This window comes from Macaca thibetana, chromosome 4 (genome assembly GCF_024542745.1).
Source record: "Macaca thibetana thibetana isolate TM-01 chromosome 4, ASM2454274v1, whole genome shotgun sequence".
NCBI lineage: Eukaryota > Metazoa > Chordata > Mammalia > Primates > Cercopithecidae > Macaca > Macaca thibetana.
The window spans coordinates 3,010,803-3,026,091 of NC_065581.1; the positions used below are offsets into that span (position 1 = coordinate 3,010,803).

Consider the following 15,289-nt stretch of genomic DNA (forward strand, 5'->3'; position numbering starts at 1 on the left):
TGCTGGCAGCGAGGCGCCAGGGTGTGCTGGGATGTCTGTGCAGTGGCCGGTCCCTGTCCTCTGTGTGAACCACAGAACGGAAGGAAGTACCTCTTTCTGCAGCTTCCTTGGCTGTTCGGGTCTGGCCGCCGGCGGTGAGACGGCCCTAGTCCTCCCAGGCCGGCCAGTGGGAGCCTTACCGCTTGGTGGAGTGAAATGAATTGGCTTAGGTGGAAAAGATTCACACCAGTGACAATGGTTCATTTTCAGCTCCATAGAAAAGTGAAGCCAGGTTCTGGTGGGGAGGTGGACGCTGCCGGCAGGCAGGCCTGCAGCTTCCGCTCTGTACTGCCTCCAGCCTGGACGCAGTGGTTCGCCCGCTCCTCTGCTACTGCCCCAGGTGACAGTTCCCCGCCACTGGCATCCCAGCCCTGCTCTTCCCACGTGCTGCTTTCAGCTCCTCCCAGCTGCTGCTCAGGTGGAAGGGAAAACCGTCAGCTCCGGACACTGCTTGTGGGCTCATGACAGGATTTACTGCACACAGAATTAGCCAGTGCTTATTAAGTTGAGTCCTTTGTATTAATATTTCAAACAGTGTGGTCTGAACCTTTCCAGACAAATCTTACCTAAGATTATATTAAAACCACTCTTAAGAGAAGAAGCCTGCAGTTGGAGGTGTTGTGTTAGCCAACAAATGTAGATTAATTGTGCTCCCCTGAGTCAGTCATTGTTTAATGTGCTGCACAGGTTAATACCTTAAGGAATTCTGCACATTGTAAAGTGCAATACAAATACACTAATAAAATAACAGCAGACATTTGTTAAGCTTACCACGTACCCACAGACCCTATGCTGCATACGTTGAATCTACTATCTCATTTCATCCTCAGAATGATTCTGCGGGGTAGATTCTGTGACTGTCCGCATTTTCCAGATGAGGAATTGTGACTCAGGGAGATGGATGTAGCCTGTCAGTTCGGACTCTGTGCTGGTTAGACAAAACATGTCCTGGCCCCATAAAGCCAGTGTTTTCCTCCCGCGATGATGCCTCCAGTTTACATCCAACTGTCAGAGGAAGAAAGCTTTCCTGCAGTCCAGGGCCTGACTAGGTCCCCACAGTCACAGCAGACTTGGAAAGGCTTTGTCCTCCACACACCACTTAAAAGCACCAACCCAGCAGCCCGAGGGTCCTCTAGCAGCCCACTTTAAGCCGACACACTGCCCAGAAAGTAGCCTCCAGGGCAGTTTTGCATCTAATGCTTGTGTCTACTGCTTGAGAGATGGTTGCATTTGAGAAAAGGAGCTCTCGGTGAGCTGTTGCCTCCACCATCCCCAAATGCCTGGTCAGCCCTAACTAGAGGAGAGCCTGTCCAGCCAGGCAGCCCCCAGCTTCATCAGCAGCAAGGAGCTTGTGGTTGGCCCACCATTACCTTTTTGTTTGTTTGTTTGTTTGTTGTGAGATAGAGCCTTGCTCTGTTGCCCAGGCTGGAGTGCAGTGGTAGGATCTTGGCTCACTGCAACCTCTGCCTACTGGGTTCAAGTAATTCTCCTGCCTCAGCCTCCCCAGTAGCTGGGATTATAGGCATGCACCACCATGCCTGGCTAATTTTTGTATTTTTAGTAGAGATGGAGTTTCACCATGTTGACCAGGCTGGTCTTGAACTCCTAACCTCAAGTAATCCACCCACCTCGGCCTCCCAAAGTGCTGGTACTACAGGCGTGAGCCACCGTGCCTGGTCTAGTACCTTTTTCTTAGATGGTGCTTTCTAGAAGAAGCAGAATGAAAAAGGACAATATTTAGTTTCTGAATAAAAAGGGGCTACTGGCAACCAGGTTTGGATGGTGTCAGAAGGAATGCCTGAAGAAGTGATATCCATGTTGCTGCCCAGTTTCACACTGGAAGATATGCTGTGCAAAGATCCAGCGGCCTGCTTTGGGTTCCAGTTAAAACAAAAGTGTGAAATACTGGCACTCTACGGATTACAGACTTACTGACAACTTTATGGATTCATAGATCAAGTTTTGTTACATTGATCCAAGGTGAAGACACGCCACAGCGCATTACTTGTGGCCTTGTTACTGTCTAACTCCCTGAGTTACAGGTGAAAGTTCAGCTAAATGGCCGGGCGCGGTGGCTCAAGCCTGTAATCCCAGCACTTTGGGAGGCCGAGATGGGCGGATCACGAGGTCAGGAGATCGAGACCATCCTGGCTAACACAGTGAAACCCCGTCTCTACTAAAAAATACAAAAAAATAGCCGGGCGAGGTGGCGGGCGCCTGTAGTCCCAGCTACTCGGGAGGCTGAGGCAGGAGAATGGCGCAAACCCGGGAGGCGGAGCTTGCAGTGAGCTGAGATCCGGCCACTGCACTCCAGCCTGGGCGACAGAGCCAGACTCCGTCTCAAAAAAAAAAAAAAAAAAAGTTCAGCTAAAGATGAAAAGGGCTCCAGGCGGGGCAGGAAAGGTAGCGTCACGAGGCCAGCATCTCACCTATGCCATTTTGACTTAAAAGAGCTGTATCGACAGAGGTAAAGTGACCCGTACATTTATCTTGGGGTTAGTTTCTAGTTCCTCAAAATATCTGGAATCATGTCTTGTTTCTGAAGGTGCAACATGCAATGAGGAACCTGCCCGGGCAGAGGAACTCGTGTTCATCCTCTGAAGCCCCTTCATGTCCCACTCGGCCATGTGTGTAGCAGTGGGGGGTTTCGTACTCATTTTTCTGGAGAATGTTATTGTTTGAAAAGCACTCTCCACAAAGCATGTGATTACATCCTTTTGTTACTTGGGTGAGAATCTAGGGCAGCTACAGAGCTCCTGCCTTGCCTTGACAGCTGATATTCATGATGGTCTCTTGTGGTCCTGTTCCCAAAGAGGAACACAGTAGAGTTTCCGTGCAGTGAAACCTGGGTCAGACCTAAGGGAGGCAAGGGCTGCGAAGGAGCTTGAAATGACCCTCAAAAGATATCAAGGAGAACAGTTGTCTTCATATTCTCTTCTGTCTATCTGTGCATCTGTCCATTCATCCATCCAGCATTCAGAGCAGGTCTCCCACAGTTTAATGAAGGGAACCTAATTTTTATTTCCCCAAGATCTAGAGATTAGGAAGAGTGCAGACAGTGCTGAACAGCTAAAAAGAAAGGATTCACAGTGAGGGTCTCCTTCCTTCCTTATGGGAAACCAACAAATCATAGCCAGATGGGCTGGGCTGTCTACAGAGGAGGACTTCACGTGTGACAGGCTGGGGATTCCCTGCCTCCCAATCCAGCTTAGTGCAGATTACGGGATGCAATTTAGCCTATACGTGACCTTCTGTGACCTCTCAGCATCCTTGGCAATTGGTTCTTTCCTGTTTCCTGAAAACAAAGGCCTTGAGTGTCCCTGCAAACCCTGTTCCTTGTGTAGGCAACTGGGATCCTATCTTTGGAGTAGGTGCAACTCATCCTTCTTTTCTGAATAGTGTTAAATTTGAATTTAGAATGTTCTGGTTGTTAGTAATAGCATTACTGATTTTCCAAGGCCCTTGGAAAGGTCCCAACAATATGTCTTCCTTTCAAGTTGATTCTCTTGGTACCCCATTCCCACCCACAATGTGGTGGCTGAGTTGGAAGAGGCCCAGCATCTTCCAAGGACAGCTCCCTGCCCCACAGTCCCTCCCTGGAGCCTGCTGAGGTTCTGAGCTGTCAGTCCCCAAGTATTGAAAGTCAAAAAATTCGGCAACATGGTAACGCATTCTGCCCCAATATTGTCCTTTTAATGTCTAGTTATCATTGTAGACAAAGTGGCTTGAACTTAGGCTTTCATCCTAGAACCTTTAACACTTTTACTGTTTCTATACTTTTGTAGCTAATAAGTCAAATATAGAACAAAGAGAAGGCTGCATTTATTCAGGAAACTGTAAACCTGTCCCATTTTATCACAATCCTGTTGAAAGGAAGAAGCCTTACGAGGACAGTGTGTTTGCCACAGCGCTGAGCCGTGACAGCTGCAGCAGCGGCTCCTGGAGCACAGGCCTGCTGGTGTGGGCTCACCACCCTCACAGCCATTTGTCTGGCGGCTTGTATGTAGATGGATTTGTTCAGTAATCCAAAAATGGAAGGGTGATTTGGAACGTTGAGCAGCAGGCTGAGGGCGGCTGTGCATTCTGCTTTGCACTTGCCCGCTACATTGACAGCCCAAGAAACTCACCTGCTCCAGCCCAGTGCATTCTGGACATTTCTTCTTTTTATCATCTTACCAACCTCTCTTAAAATCAACTTCATTAAAATGGATTTTTCTAGAGTAACCACCAAATCACCTCCCCAACTCTCAGTCCATTTTCTGGTCAAACCATTTGTTACGTGATTCAATTCCAAATATAATATGTGTCTGCTACTGTTAAGTCGTCGCCTTACAGTCAGCCTCAGGGGTCGTCATAAACTCCAAGTTTCACGTTTCTGTCTGTATTCTTAGAAGGCTGATGGGTTCCATTTTCTCCTCGATAGTGCTCATGGGGAAAATGTGGCAATTTTTCACTTTAGATGTTTGTGAAGTGTTGGGGAGAGTGAGGGGTTTGTTCTTACATGGTGTGCCATTGACGCAAAGCATTTTTTCTTCCTGTTTTTAGGCTGCATTTGATGCCAGAAGGCAAACACAACCTGCATTTGCGTTTTGCAAATGAATTCAACAGGTTAGCAGAAGGCTTCCTGCAGTGAGAGTGCGCACTGGAGTCTCGGTGGCTCCTTCGCGTGGGGCTTCATCGTGTTGCTGCCTGTTACCATGATGCCTTTGAAACCTTCTGCCTTGGAAACTTTCTACCCCTCCCTTCAATCTTATCCTGACCAGATGAGAACAATGACATACTGAAACCAGCCTCTAGCTTCAGACTGGGCACGGTGGCTCACCGCTATAATCTCAGCACTTTGGGAGGCTGAGGCGGGAGAATTGCCTGAGCCTAGGAGTTCAAGACCAACTTGTGCAATATAGGGAGACTCTGGCTCTACAAAAAAAAAAGTTTTTTAGAATTAGCCAGACGAAGTGGCACACACCTGTGGTCCCAGCTGCTCCGGAAGCTGAGGCGGAGGATCACTTGAGCCAATTCAAAGCTGCAATGAGCTGTGATTGCATCACTGCACTCCAACCTGGGCAACAGAGTAAGATCTTGTCTTTAAAAAAAAAAAAAAAAAGGAATAAAGCCTCTAACTTCAATAGCTATGAAAATTAAATCTGATTTTCTAATATGAAGTTGTGATAGGTTATACCATTGTCTTAACAGGTGAATTCCTGCCATAATTTACTTTCAAATAAATTTTACCTGGAGAATGTGTAGTGTCAATGTTGGAGATTTTAAGACGTCTTGAATTTATACTGTACCTTTTATCTGAGAGGTTCAAGCTTCACTTGTGTTTTTATTTGTGTTTATCATATTCAAAGAGAAGTAGGGAGAGTCCGTGCCTGAGGTCCTCAATTCTAAGATCATAGGACGTCCAGACCAGCAGCAGATAGAAGCAGGTTTGCTTTACCCCATATCCCTCTTTACTCCTGGTTCACTTTTGAGAGATGAATACTTTGGGCCAGTAAAGGCGAACAAAATACGTATTTTCATGGCTCTGTACTAAAAGGGCAGGAATGCTATTAATTAAAATACTAAAGCAGAAATCCTACATTGCTATTAAACTTTGATTACCACAATAAAAACAGTACCAAGTTAAACCTTGAAACTTTATACTTAAGCATTTAGAGAAAGAATAAAAATTACTTGAAGGGAGAACAGAGACCACAAGGTTTTCTACACATGCTTTTTTATTAGTATAGATACCTTCACAGACAATACTGTAATTTTTAGAGGAGTTCCACATCATTACATCAACAGTGTGAATTTTTCTAACAGAGGCAAAACTGAGCACCATAGTTTACAAGTAGAAAGACCATGCTTGAGGACAATAGAAGTTCACTAAGGATGCACGATTGATTTCAGAAGTTCTTAAGCCTCGTCCTCGCCCTCCTCCTCCTCGAACTCCCCCTGTTCGTCGGCCGTGGCGTCCTGGTACTGCTGGTACTCAGACACCAGGTCGTTCATGTTGCTCTCGGCCTCGGTGAACTCCATCTCGTCCATGCCCTCGCCCGTGTACCAGTGCAGGAAGGCCTTGCGCCGGAACATGGCCGTGAACTGCTCCGAGATGCGCTTGAACAGCTCCTGGATGGCCGTGCTGTTGCCGATGAAGGTGGCCGACATCTTCAGGCCGCGGGGCGGGATGTCGCACACAGCCGTCTTCACGTTGTTGGGGATCCACTCCACGAAGTAGCTGCTGTTCTTGTTCTGCACGTTGAGCATCTGCTCGTCCACCTCCTTCATGGACATGCGGCCCCGGAAGATGGCAGCCACCGTCAGGTAGCGGCCGTGGCGCGGGTCGCAGGCGGCCATCATGTTCTTGGAGTCGAACATCTGCTGGGTGAGCTCGGGCACGGTGAGCGCGCGGTACTGCTGGCTGCCCCTGCTGGTGAGGGGCGCGAAGCCGGGCATGAAGAAGTGCAGGCGCGGGAAGGGCACCATGTTCACCGCCAGCTTGCGCAGGTCTGCGTTCAGCTGGCCCGGGAAGCGCAGGCAGGTGGTGACCCCGCTCATGGTGGCCGACACCAGGTGGTTGAGGTCCCCGTAGGTGGGGGTGGTCAGCTTCAGGGTGCGGAAGCAGATGTCGTACAGGGCCTCGTTATCAATGGAGTAGGTTTCATCTGTGTTTTCCACCAGCTGGTGGACAGAGAGGGTGGCGTTGTAGGGCTCCACCACCGTGTCTGACACCTTGGGTGAGGGCATGACGCTGAAGGTGTTCATGATGCGGTCTGGGTACTCTTCCCGGATCTTGCTGATGAGCAGGGTGCCCATCCCGGACCCGGTGCCACCCCCCAGAGAGTGGGTCAGCTGGAAGCCCTGGAGACAGTCACAGCTCTCTGACTCCTTCCTCACCACGTCCAGGACCGAGTCGACCAGCTCGGCTCCCTCTGTGTAGTGGCCCTTGGCCCAGTTATTCCCAGCTCCGCTCTGGCCTGCCAGAGGGAAAGTGAACATTAGACACTAAAACATAAGGAATTTCAAAATCTGTCATTTTGACTATGGAGGAGAAGGTAGGACTGGTCTTAGACTGGCAGATTCTTCTCTTTTGAATACTCTTCTTTTACCTGAAGAAATATTTTTCTGTGTCAGCGACCTCAAAAACACTGGGGATCATAATAAAGTTAAGAAGTAAGTTTAGCTCATCGGAGGCTATTTACTGAGGAAGAGGATAGGGTTAGAAAACTTAATTGGTTCTGAAATACATACATTTTTAACAGGCATTCTCTTTATACTCAAGTACAATTAAACAGGCAAGGTGAAAGCAGTGTGACCGGGAGAGAAGGTGGCCTCAGCATCTGTCTAGCTCCGGTCATAACCTGTGCTTTTGGCCCCTGACTCTTTGAAGTCCTTTGAAGTTGCCTATAGCCTATGAAGCCTGGCTTGAAGCTTTTCCTTGCTCTTTCTTCCTTCCAGTCTGAGGCTGCTCTGCAATGGAAGGGCTGCGGCAGCCCTCTGCAGGCTGGCGTTGATCTGTGAGCCATGACCGCCCATGGACTGCATGGAGCTAGGCCAGGACTCAGGGCTGCCGTGGACACAGTGTCACCTCAGCACTGAACACTACGAACTGTGCTTTGCAGGGCTGTTAGGAAGAAGGTGTCATTTGGCCAGTTCCCAGTGATCATGACTACATACCAAACACGAAGTTGTCTGGCCTGAAGATTTGGCCGAAGGGTCCAGACCTGACGGAGTCCATGGTGCCAGGCTCCAGATCCACCAGGATGGCCCGAGGTACGTATTTATTACCTGCAGGAAACAAGAACTGACTCAGACCTGTGCTTAGGGATGGACTCACAGCAGCATTCAATTCCAGCATCTGAGACAAAAGGAGAACAGGAGATTTTCTGCTTTTAAGAAAAAGGAGGTCCTGAGCGTGCTTAACTGTGGCAAACAGGCAGGACTCTTAGGAAACCATAAAGCGTGTTTTTCCAGCAGTTGGCATTTGAAATGAATATGCAAGAAGCATGCCTTTGTCACGTGCATGTTCCTAGGACATTTCATCTCCCACATCATGGAAAACAAGGATTCCTGGGCACACACATCCCGCTACTCACCAGCAGCCTCATTGTAGTACACGTTGATTCTCTCCAGCTGCAAGTCACTGTCTCCATGGTAACTGCCTGTGGGGTCGATCCCATGCTCATCACTGATGACCTCCCAAAACTGAAATGAAACAAGAACCACACCATGGCTCTGCATCCTGAATGTCACTAAGGATGGCCTTGTCTTCCTCCCATGTCCTTGGAACAGGGGCTTTTGTGGTCAGACAGTAAGTGCTAGACAGAGAGCAAAGAGCTGCACCCCCTATTTCCTGCAGCAGCCGCTGCTGAGGGGCTTGAAAATCTGCAGAGCATCGGCCATATTATGGCGATAGACTGAAAGGCTGGGAGGGGCCCTGGAGGAGGAGGGGGCACAGCAGATGCCCTTCTAGGGAGAGTGTGGGGAGGGTAGAGAAATCGAGAAGGGGTACAGGGAGGCTCTGTCACCCCAGGCAGGGCTGAATGCCACTGCATCCGGGATGATTGATGGGTCGCGGCAGGACCAAGGACAGGGGGACCCACCCTGTGTCTGCCTCCAGGGATCAAGCTCTCTTGGCACAGATCCCAGGCACCCCTGCAACAGTGCAGGTTTAATGCTACACTGACCACCGGAGGGACTGGGCGAAGGGCATCAGGAGCCTGGGAGGGCACCTGGGCGGCAGTGGAAGGAGCTGGCCATGGTGAGGGCGCTGGCTCCATTGTGAATTTGCGGCAGGGAGGGGGCGGGGAGGCTGGGTGGGCAACATGGCGGTTCTCAAAGAGACCACGTCCTTGTACTGGCTCCCGCCCCCACTCATGCACCAGGCCCTCTGCTGCCTCCCACACAGCGGTCAGTAATTGCAGCCCCCGCCCAGCGCAGTCACCTGCCGCCTCGGGGACTGGCAGCAAAACTATCGCATTGTATGTGATCATGTCAAGACAGTGCCCGAGCAAGGAAATTTATCTAACACTCTCGCCTGTACGACCCAAAGGGAAGCCTCTGTTACATCTGTCAGTCCAGTGACACTGCATGTTTTCATTCAAACCGTAGAGATAAATACACAAATTAAATTCATATGAAGCTAGCGCAATAAATGTGACCATAGCCCCGACCCAAGCTTCTGAGACAAATACACCCAGCGGAATGCCAACCGCGTCCCTCAGAAGGGCTGTGTCCCAGGGAAATCGAAAGGGCCCGGATTAAACGCACGCACAGCTGCGGCGCTGCGGGCATCCTGACGGGTCATGCAGCCTCCCGGGCCCCGCCCGGCGGCCTCGCCGCGGAATGTGCCACCCAGCCAGCCCGGGGTCGCCGCGGCCTCCCGCCCCCGCCCCGGCCCCAGCCCCAGCCCCGGCCCCAGCCCCAGCCCCAGCCCCAGCCCGCACCCTCGGTCCCCACCCCAGGTCCCTCCGCGGCAGCGCACCCACCTTGGCGCCGATCTGGTTGCCGCACTGGCCCGCCTGGATGTGCACGATCTCGCGCATGGTGCCGGCTGCTGAGCGGGTGGCGCTGGCCCTCGGAGCGGTGCGCGGCGTGGACAGGCGGGCTTAGCTGCGCAGAGACCTGCCGCCGCCCCCCAGCTCCGTCTTTTATACCCGGGGACCCGCCCTGCCCGGTGACGTCATGACGGGCGGGGCTGCGGCCGCGGGGGTGGTGCGGCTGGGACTGCGGCACCGCGAGGGGGAGCCGGGGCGCGGTGCGAGGTGTGGGGGCGCTCGGCCCGTTGCGGCTGCCGCTGGGTCTGGGGTGGGCCGCCGGCCCCGCTGTCCCGCGGTCACCGCGGTGCCCGGACCTCCGACCCCGCCGCAGCCCCCTGCCGGATCCACGGGCGCGGGCGACCCCTGGGGCTGGGTTCTTCGCTTACGCCGCAGTCCCCACCCCGCCCCGCCCACTCTGGACCCTCAAGGAGGGCTGGAGACCGGGGCCCCGGAACCAGGGGGAGGGGCTGCCTCGGAACAGGGTCCTCGCCTCCTAGGGGCGGGGAGAGGTGTCGAGTACCCTTTGGAGTGGGGAACTGGAAATTGAAGACCCATTTGCAGTGGGCTCTCCAGCGGGTAGCAAAGGTTTCCCGCATCCTGGGCAGGGGCCAGGACGCCGTTGGGGGGCGGTGGGCAGCGTGGAGAGGAGTGTGGAGCCCCGGGGAGCCGACGGGCAGCTGCCTGAAAGGAATGCCAGGATGGCAGGGTGGGCGCCCTTTCGCCCCTACAGGGAAGGAAGATGGTTTGGTCTGGGGTGGGAGTTGGGGGGTCTAGAAAAGGGCTGGATTTGTCACATGTCTGCTTTGGGCTCCTGCGTCCTTGTAAAGGCCTTTTAAATGTGGAAAATTCTGCGGGTGTGTGTGTGTGTGTGTGTGTGTGTGTGTCAGAGAGGAAAGACAGGAGGAATATATCTGCCACGTTGATGTGTCAGCTGATGGCCCTGCCCCTTACACCCCTTAGGTCACCTGATCCTCAGGGAAGCTTTCGGAGCTAGGCTGTCCAGTTCCGTAGACCCTAGGCATGGTGGCTGCCGAGCATTGAAACGTAGGTAGTCTGAACTGAGATGTGCTGTTAAGTGTGAAGTATACACTGGATTTTATGGGCTCAGTAAGTTAAAATAATGTGAAATATTTCATTATTGATTCTTAAATATTGATCTATCAAAATAATAGTGTTTTGGATACATTGTGTTAAATGACTTGTTTTGAGATTAGAAAATATAAAATTACATACTTGGTTTCCATTTGCTGCTCACTTATGCATATTTTTGTTGACTACCACTGGCTTGGGGTAAGCATTATTACTACCCCAATTTCATAGCTCGGAAAGCGAGGCTGAAAGACCTGACCAGTCACAAAGCTAGTAAAGGAAGGAATCTAAAGTCTTTGTATAAAGAGAAAGCCCAGGTGAGTTTTAAAGGCTTGGGTGGGCTGTGGTAAGGACCAGTCTTAATTATTCACAAAGATGGCCCTGCACAGTGGACTAGGTAACAGGGGCCTGGGGACTGCCTTTGGTTCCCAGCACATTCCGACTATATAATGATGATAATTACAGATGCCCTGGAGCTGGCTTTGTGGTAGGAAATGAGAAGCCATATATGAAAGCACACTGAGTTTATGGAGCAAAAATGCCTTGGTAAAACCCAAGGTGATGCCGTCATTCTTAATGTGCACCCTACTTGCCACCTCAATAGCTGGTCTGTATCGGAGGTGGAAAATAAAGCCAGATGTCTATGAGTAGCCTCTTAGGCCAAGTCAGGTCTTAATCACCCCAGCTTTAGGAAGTGCCCAGCATCCTCCCAGCATGTAGGTAGGCAGGTGCCTAGTGCCTCTTCACAGGGTGGGGACAGATTTCCTAGAACTTCTCCTCCTGTCTCCCCTCTCCCTGCTGCTGGGCCCCCAGTGGACAGCCTGTCCCTCGGATGCCGCTCCCAGGTACCCAGAGCTTGGACTCCACCTTCTCCCCACCTCCACCCCACCTCCCACATCTTGGCTCTTCACCACCAGCCGGAGCCTTCCAGAACCTCTCCAGTGAATGGCTTTTCTTGGGGTACCTTCACTCATTACACAGTTCTGAAAAGGTTTTTCCGGAGATAATTGCTTCTTGGCCTTTGTGTTTTAATTCAACGTGAAATCTGAGGCCAAATAGGAGCAGAGGATGAGACCTGAAAGGGACAGCACTGGGGACACAGGGACCCCTAGCAGCTGGGCGTTTCCCGGCCTGTGGAGCATGTGACCACTCTGCTGTTCCTAGCTCAGTCCTCCAGCAAGTCACTGCACCTCTCTGAGCTTCTCTCACCATATCTGAAGAATGGAAATGGATTTTTCTTACATTGGGAAGCTGAGAGGCACTGTCTGTGAACTGGACATCAGTGAGCGCACAGAAAATAAATCCATGGCAGGGCTCATGGGCGCAGGCCAGGCACCTGACTGTCTGCTCTGGATGGCTGGCAGTGAATGTTCTGCCCAAGTCAGCCTTCTCCTGCCTGGCAGCTCACGCCCAGACTACTTCTCTCTGGCGCCCTCCTCCCTCGGCGCCGCCCGTGATGTGTGTTAGTGTATAATCAGACAAACTCACACGCGGAGTTTTAAATAATGCCTGCCCTGCCTACGGTGACTCATCTGAGGCTGTGAGTTCCTGTTCTCCCCTCCCTCGCGGCAAGTGTAGATATCCTCAACCCCACCTTGCTGTCACTAAGCAACTCCACCTTGTACAGCACCGATGCAGATAACAGACGAAATGGAGCCTGCTAATTCTCCCCTTCCCTAGAATAGGCTTTTGAGGAGCACTCGCTCCCCTTTCATCCATTTTTCGGTGTCTAAAGAGGAGCAGCTCCACTGGCTGTTGGGTGGGCGGGGGATGGGGAAGGGGAAGGGAACCAACCTCCTCCAGCCTCAAGGCACTTCCTGCTTTAGACAGGATGCCACGCGCAGTGTCTGAGCCACCCCTACCCTGAAGGCATCATTGGCGCGGGGGGGGGGGGGGGGGGGGGGGGCAGGAGGGGAAAGGAAGGGCAGGTGTAATGACAAAATTCAGACTAGAGAATGTGTTCCTGGTAGGAGGCTGAGCCACATCTGTCTTTTACAGAAGGACATAATCTCTTACCCTTCTGCCTGCCCTTCCTGCCTCCTGCTTCAGAGGGCCCAACAAGAAGGGTCCTGGCAAGAATGTTCTAGTGAAAAGTACCCTGTGAATATGTGGTGCTATGATGGTATCATTACTGTTCATTGATGCCATCTCTAAGGGTGACAATTATGATCTAGTTGAAACAGATTTAGTTGGTCCAAGTAAAAGAGTCCTGGAATTTCGAAAACACCAGTTTCTTCAGCAGAATGACGAAAACCCAAGGACCATCCGAGCAACACAATTGTCTAAATTCGTATGGAACAGTCTTGCATCCTGTTTGTGTCCTCAGAGGAGGCCCAGGGAACTAGCTGCACTCTCCGCTCCAACTTCTTTCCCATGAAACTCATCCACTGTAGCCCCTGTCTGCTATTTTTTAAATAAAAGCATCTCTTTATGAAGATGGAAGAATTTTGTTCAAAGCATGTAAGAGGATGTAACCTTTTCAAAAGGTTACCTAAAATAAAACAGTCTGAACTCCAATTAAATTTAATTTTAAAATATCAACCCCACCAAAGTTTACAATTTTTTTTTTCAGATGACTATAATAATACAGAGTAAATATACAGAAGTTTTTTTAGCCACTTTCTGGGATGGGCTATGTCCCAGAATGTGACATTCATATTACAAGTGTCAATCTGGGGCCTTTCAAAACTGAAAGATGTCTTTTTTTTTTTTTTTTTCTTTTGAAATGGAGTCTCTGTCGCCCAGGCTGGAGTGCAGTGGCATGATCTCGGCTCATTGCAACCTCTGCCCCCCAGGCTCAAGCGATCCTCCGGAGTATGGGATTACAGGCACGCACGACCATGACCGGTTAATTTTTGTATTTTCAGTAGAGACGGTTTTGTCATGTTGGCCAGGCTGGTCTCAAAGATGTCATTCTTGATGTCAAATTCTCATTAAGCTATACCCGAAAAATTTTTTTTAAAAATACAATGTACACAGCAATTATATATACATATATCTTATATACATATTGTCTGATTATAAAATTAGAAACACTTAGAAAGTACTAAAGAGTACAAGTGTATCTTTCCACTGTTCTCGAGATTTTTTTTAATGCTTGATGTATTATATTCCTTTTTGTTTGTCCTATTCATGGGCTGTTTAGATGTTTTTGTTCCTTTATAACTTTTTTTTTTTGCCTTCAACATTAAGAATGAAGAAAATACTATATCTTCTTATGCTATGACTTAGACATAATCTCACAAATTCTCAAAAACATGTAACTTACTCCCAACTATCATCGTCCCCATAATCTGAGGTGTCCAGACCATACTGAATTATCTGAGCAAACTCATCTCTGCTTCCCGTGACTAAGGCCGTTTAGAGGACTGGAATAAATGTCCCTACCTCAGTGCCCTCCTGCCGTGTTCCCTGACTGCTGAGGAGCACAGGGCCTAGAGTCGATGGACTGGCTGCGAATCCTCACTCTGTCACTTCTTAGCTTCGTGACCTCAGCAAGTTACTTAACCTCGCTCTGCCTTAGTTGCCTCATCTGTAAAGTGATAGTAATAATAGTACCCGCTTCCTGGGGTTGTGATAAAGCCTGAATGAATATGTGAAAGCACTTACAATACCACCTGCCCCAGTGTTATATAAATATTAGCTATTATACTGGTTAATCCCGTCCTCTCCCCGCTCCTTCCCTCCCTTTTTTCCTCCCTCCTTCCCCTCCATCCCTGGAGCTCTTCTTCATGAATCAGGACTCAATTCCAGAGCCACTTACGAGGCTCCCTTGCGGCGAGACTGCGGTCTCCTCCGGCCGCACGCTCTTCTGTACACAGCTCCGCACTACGCTCCTCGCCCCTAATCCCGAGGCTGGCGCTGCAGAGTGAGCGGGCGCAGGATCTCTAAGCGCGAGCCGAGGCGCCATCGGAACGCTCTTGCCCCCACCCAGACCCCGAAAGTCTGCAGGTCCAGGGTCCCTCTGCCCCACCTCTGCACCTTCCAGGGCAGAGGGCGCTGGGCGGCGCTGGGAGGCGCGAGGCACCCGGGAGAGCCGGCTCCGTGGCTTCCTACTGCCTGACTCCCTGACCACCTAGTTCTGGACCCAGGCTTCTTCACCCTTCGCCGGGGCTGGGCTGCCAGGGACTCGGGGTGGGGCCACCACGCTGCCTTCTTCCTTCAGGAGCGCCGGGTCGCGCGACCCGCTCCATTTCACGCTCTAGGCAAACGGCGGTTCGGGAAAGGCTGAGCTTGGCCCCCTCCCCGCAGTGAGAGCGCGGCACGGCGGGGCGGGGCGGGGCGGGGCCTCGTGCGGGCGGGAGAGGCCCTGGGGTGCGGGGACTGCGGCGCAGAGGGAGGGCGGGGCTGCGCCCCCTGGAGGCCCTGCCCGTCGCGCCCTAAGACCGGGGTTCCGCCTGGAGGCCGCCGCCGCCCCACCCTGCCCGTCGCCGGGGCGGCCTGAGCCTCTGTGTCAAGATCGGATGGCCTTTGCAGCGGGAGCAACAACCATTCCCACAAATTCATGAAATACCAGGCGGGAAATGCGCTCAAAATAGGACGTGCCTTTTTTTTTTTTTTTTTTTTTTTGGAGCTATAAGAGAATATCAAAGTACTTTCTTTTTTTTTTGAGAGGTGCAGTCTTGGTCTGTCACCCA

The 15,289-nt window shown here is 51.3% G+C and overlaps 3 protein-coding genes across 40 annotated transcripts in view; 2 read left to right on the forward strand and 1 right to left on the reverse strand.

Annotated features, from left to right (window-relative positions):
- Window positions 1-5,281, forward strand: part of BPHL (biphenyl hydrolase like) — a 33,100-nt gene extending 27,819 nt beyond the window's left edge. For both annotated transcript variants that reach the window (XM_050787270.1, XM_050787271.1), the window contains one exon: window positions 4,585-5,281. In XM_050787270.1, coding sequence (XP_050643227.1) covers window positions 4,585-4,672 — 88 coding nt within the window. In that variant the 3' untranslated portion in view covers window positions 4,673-5,281. The remainder of the gene's footprint in view (window positions 1-4,584) is intronic.
- Window positions 1-15,289, forward strand: part of PSMG4 (proteasome assembly chaperone 4) — a 201,208-nt gene that overhangs the window by 85,729 nt on the left and 100,190 nt on the right. The gene's annotated exons all lie outside the window — the stretch shown is intronic.
- LOC126952529 (tubulin beta-2A chain) overlaps window positions 5,742-15,289 on the reverse strand; it is a 759,189-nt gene continuing 749,641 nt past the window's right edge. For 27 of the 36 annotated variants that reach the window (XM_050787230.1, XM_050787225.1, XM_050787242.1 and 24 more), the window contains exons 2-5: window positions 9,513-9,650; window positions 8,121-8,229; window positions 7,702-7,812; window positions 5,742-7,001 (exon numbers count right to left, since the gene is read on the reverse strand). In XM_050787230.1, the coding sequence (XP_050643187.1) occupies window positions 5,941-7,001; window positions 7,702-7,812; window positions 8,121-8,229; window positions 9,513-9,569 (1,338 nt within the window). In that variant the 5' untranslated portion in view covers window positions 9,570-9,650 and the 3' untranslated portion in view covers window positions 5,742-5,940. Of the gene's footprint in view, window positions 7,002-7,701; window positions 7,813-8,120; window positions 8,230-9,512; window positions 9,651-9,956; window positions 9,968-14,492; window positions 14,503-15,289 lie in introns of those variants that run through there. The other 9 variants (XM_050787239.1, XM_050787229.1, XM_050787249.1 and 6 more) reach the window with 4 other exon arrangements.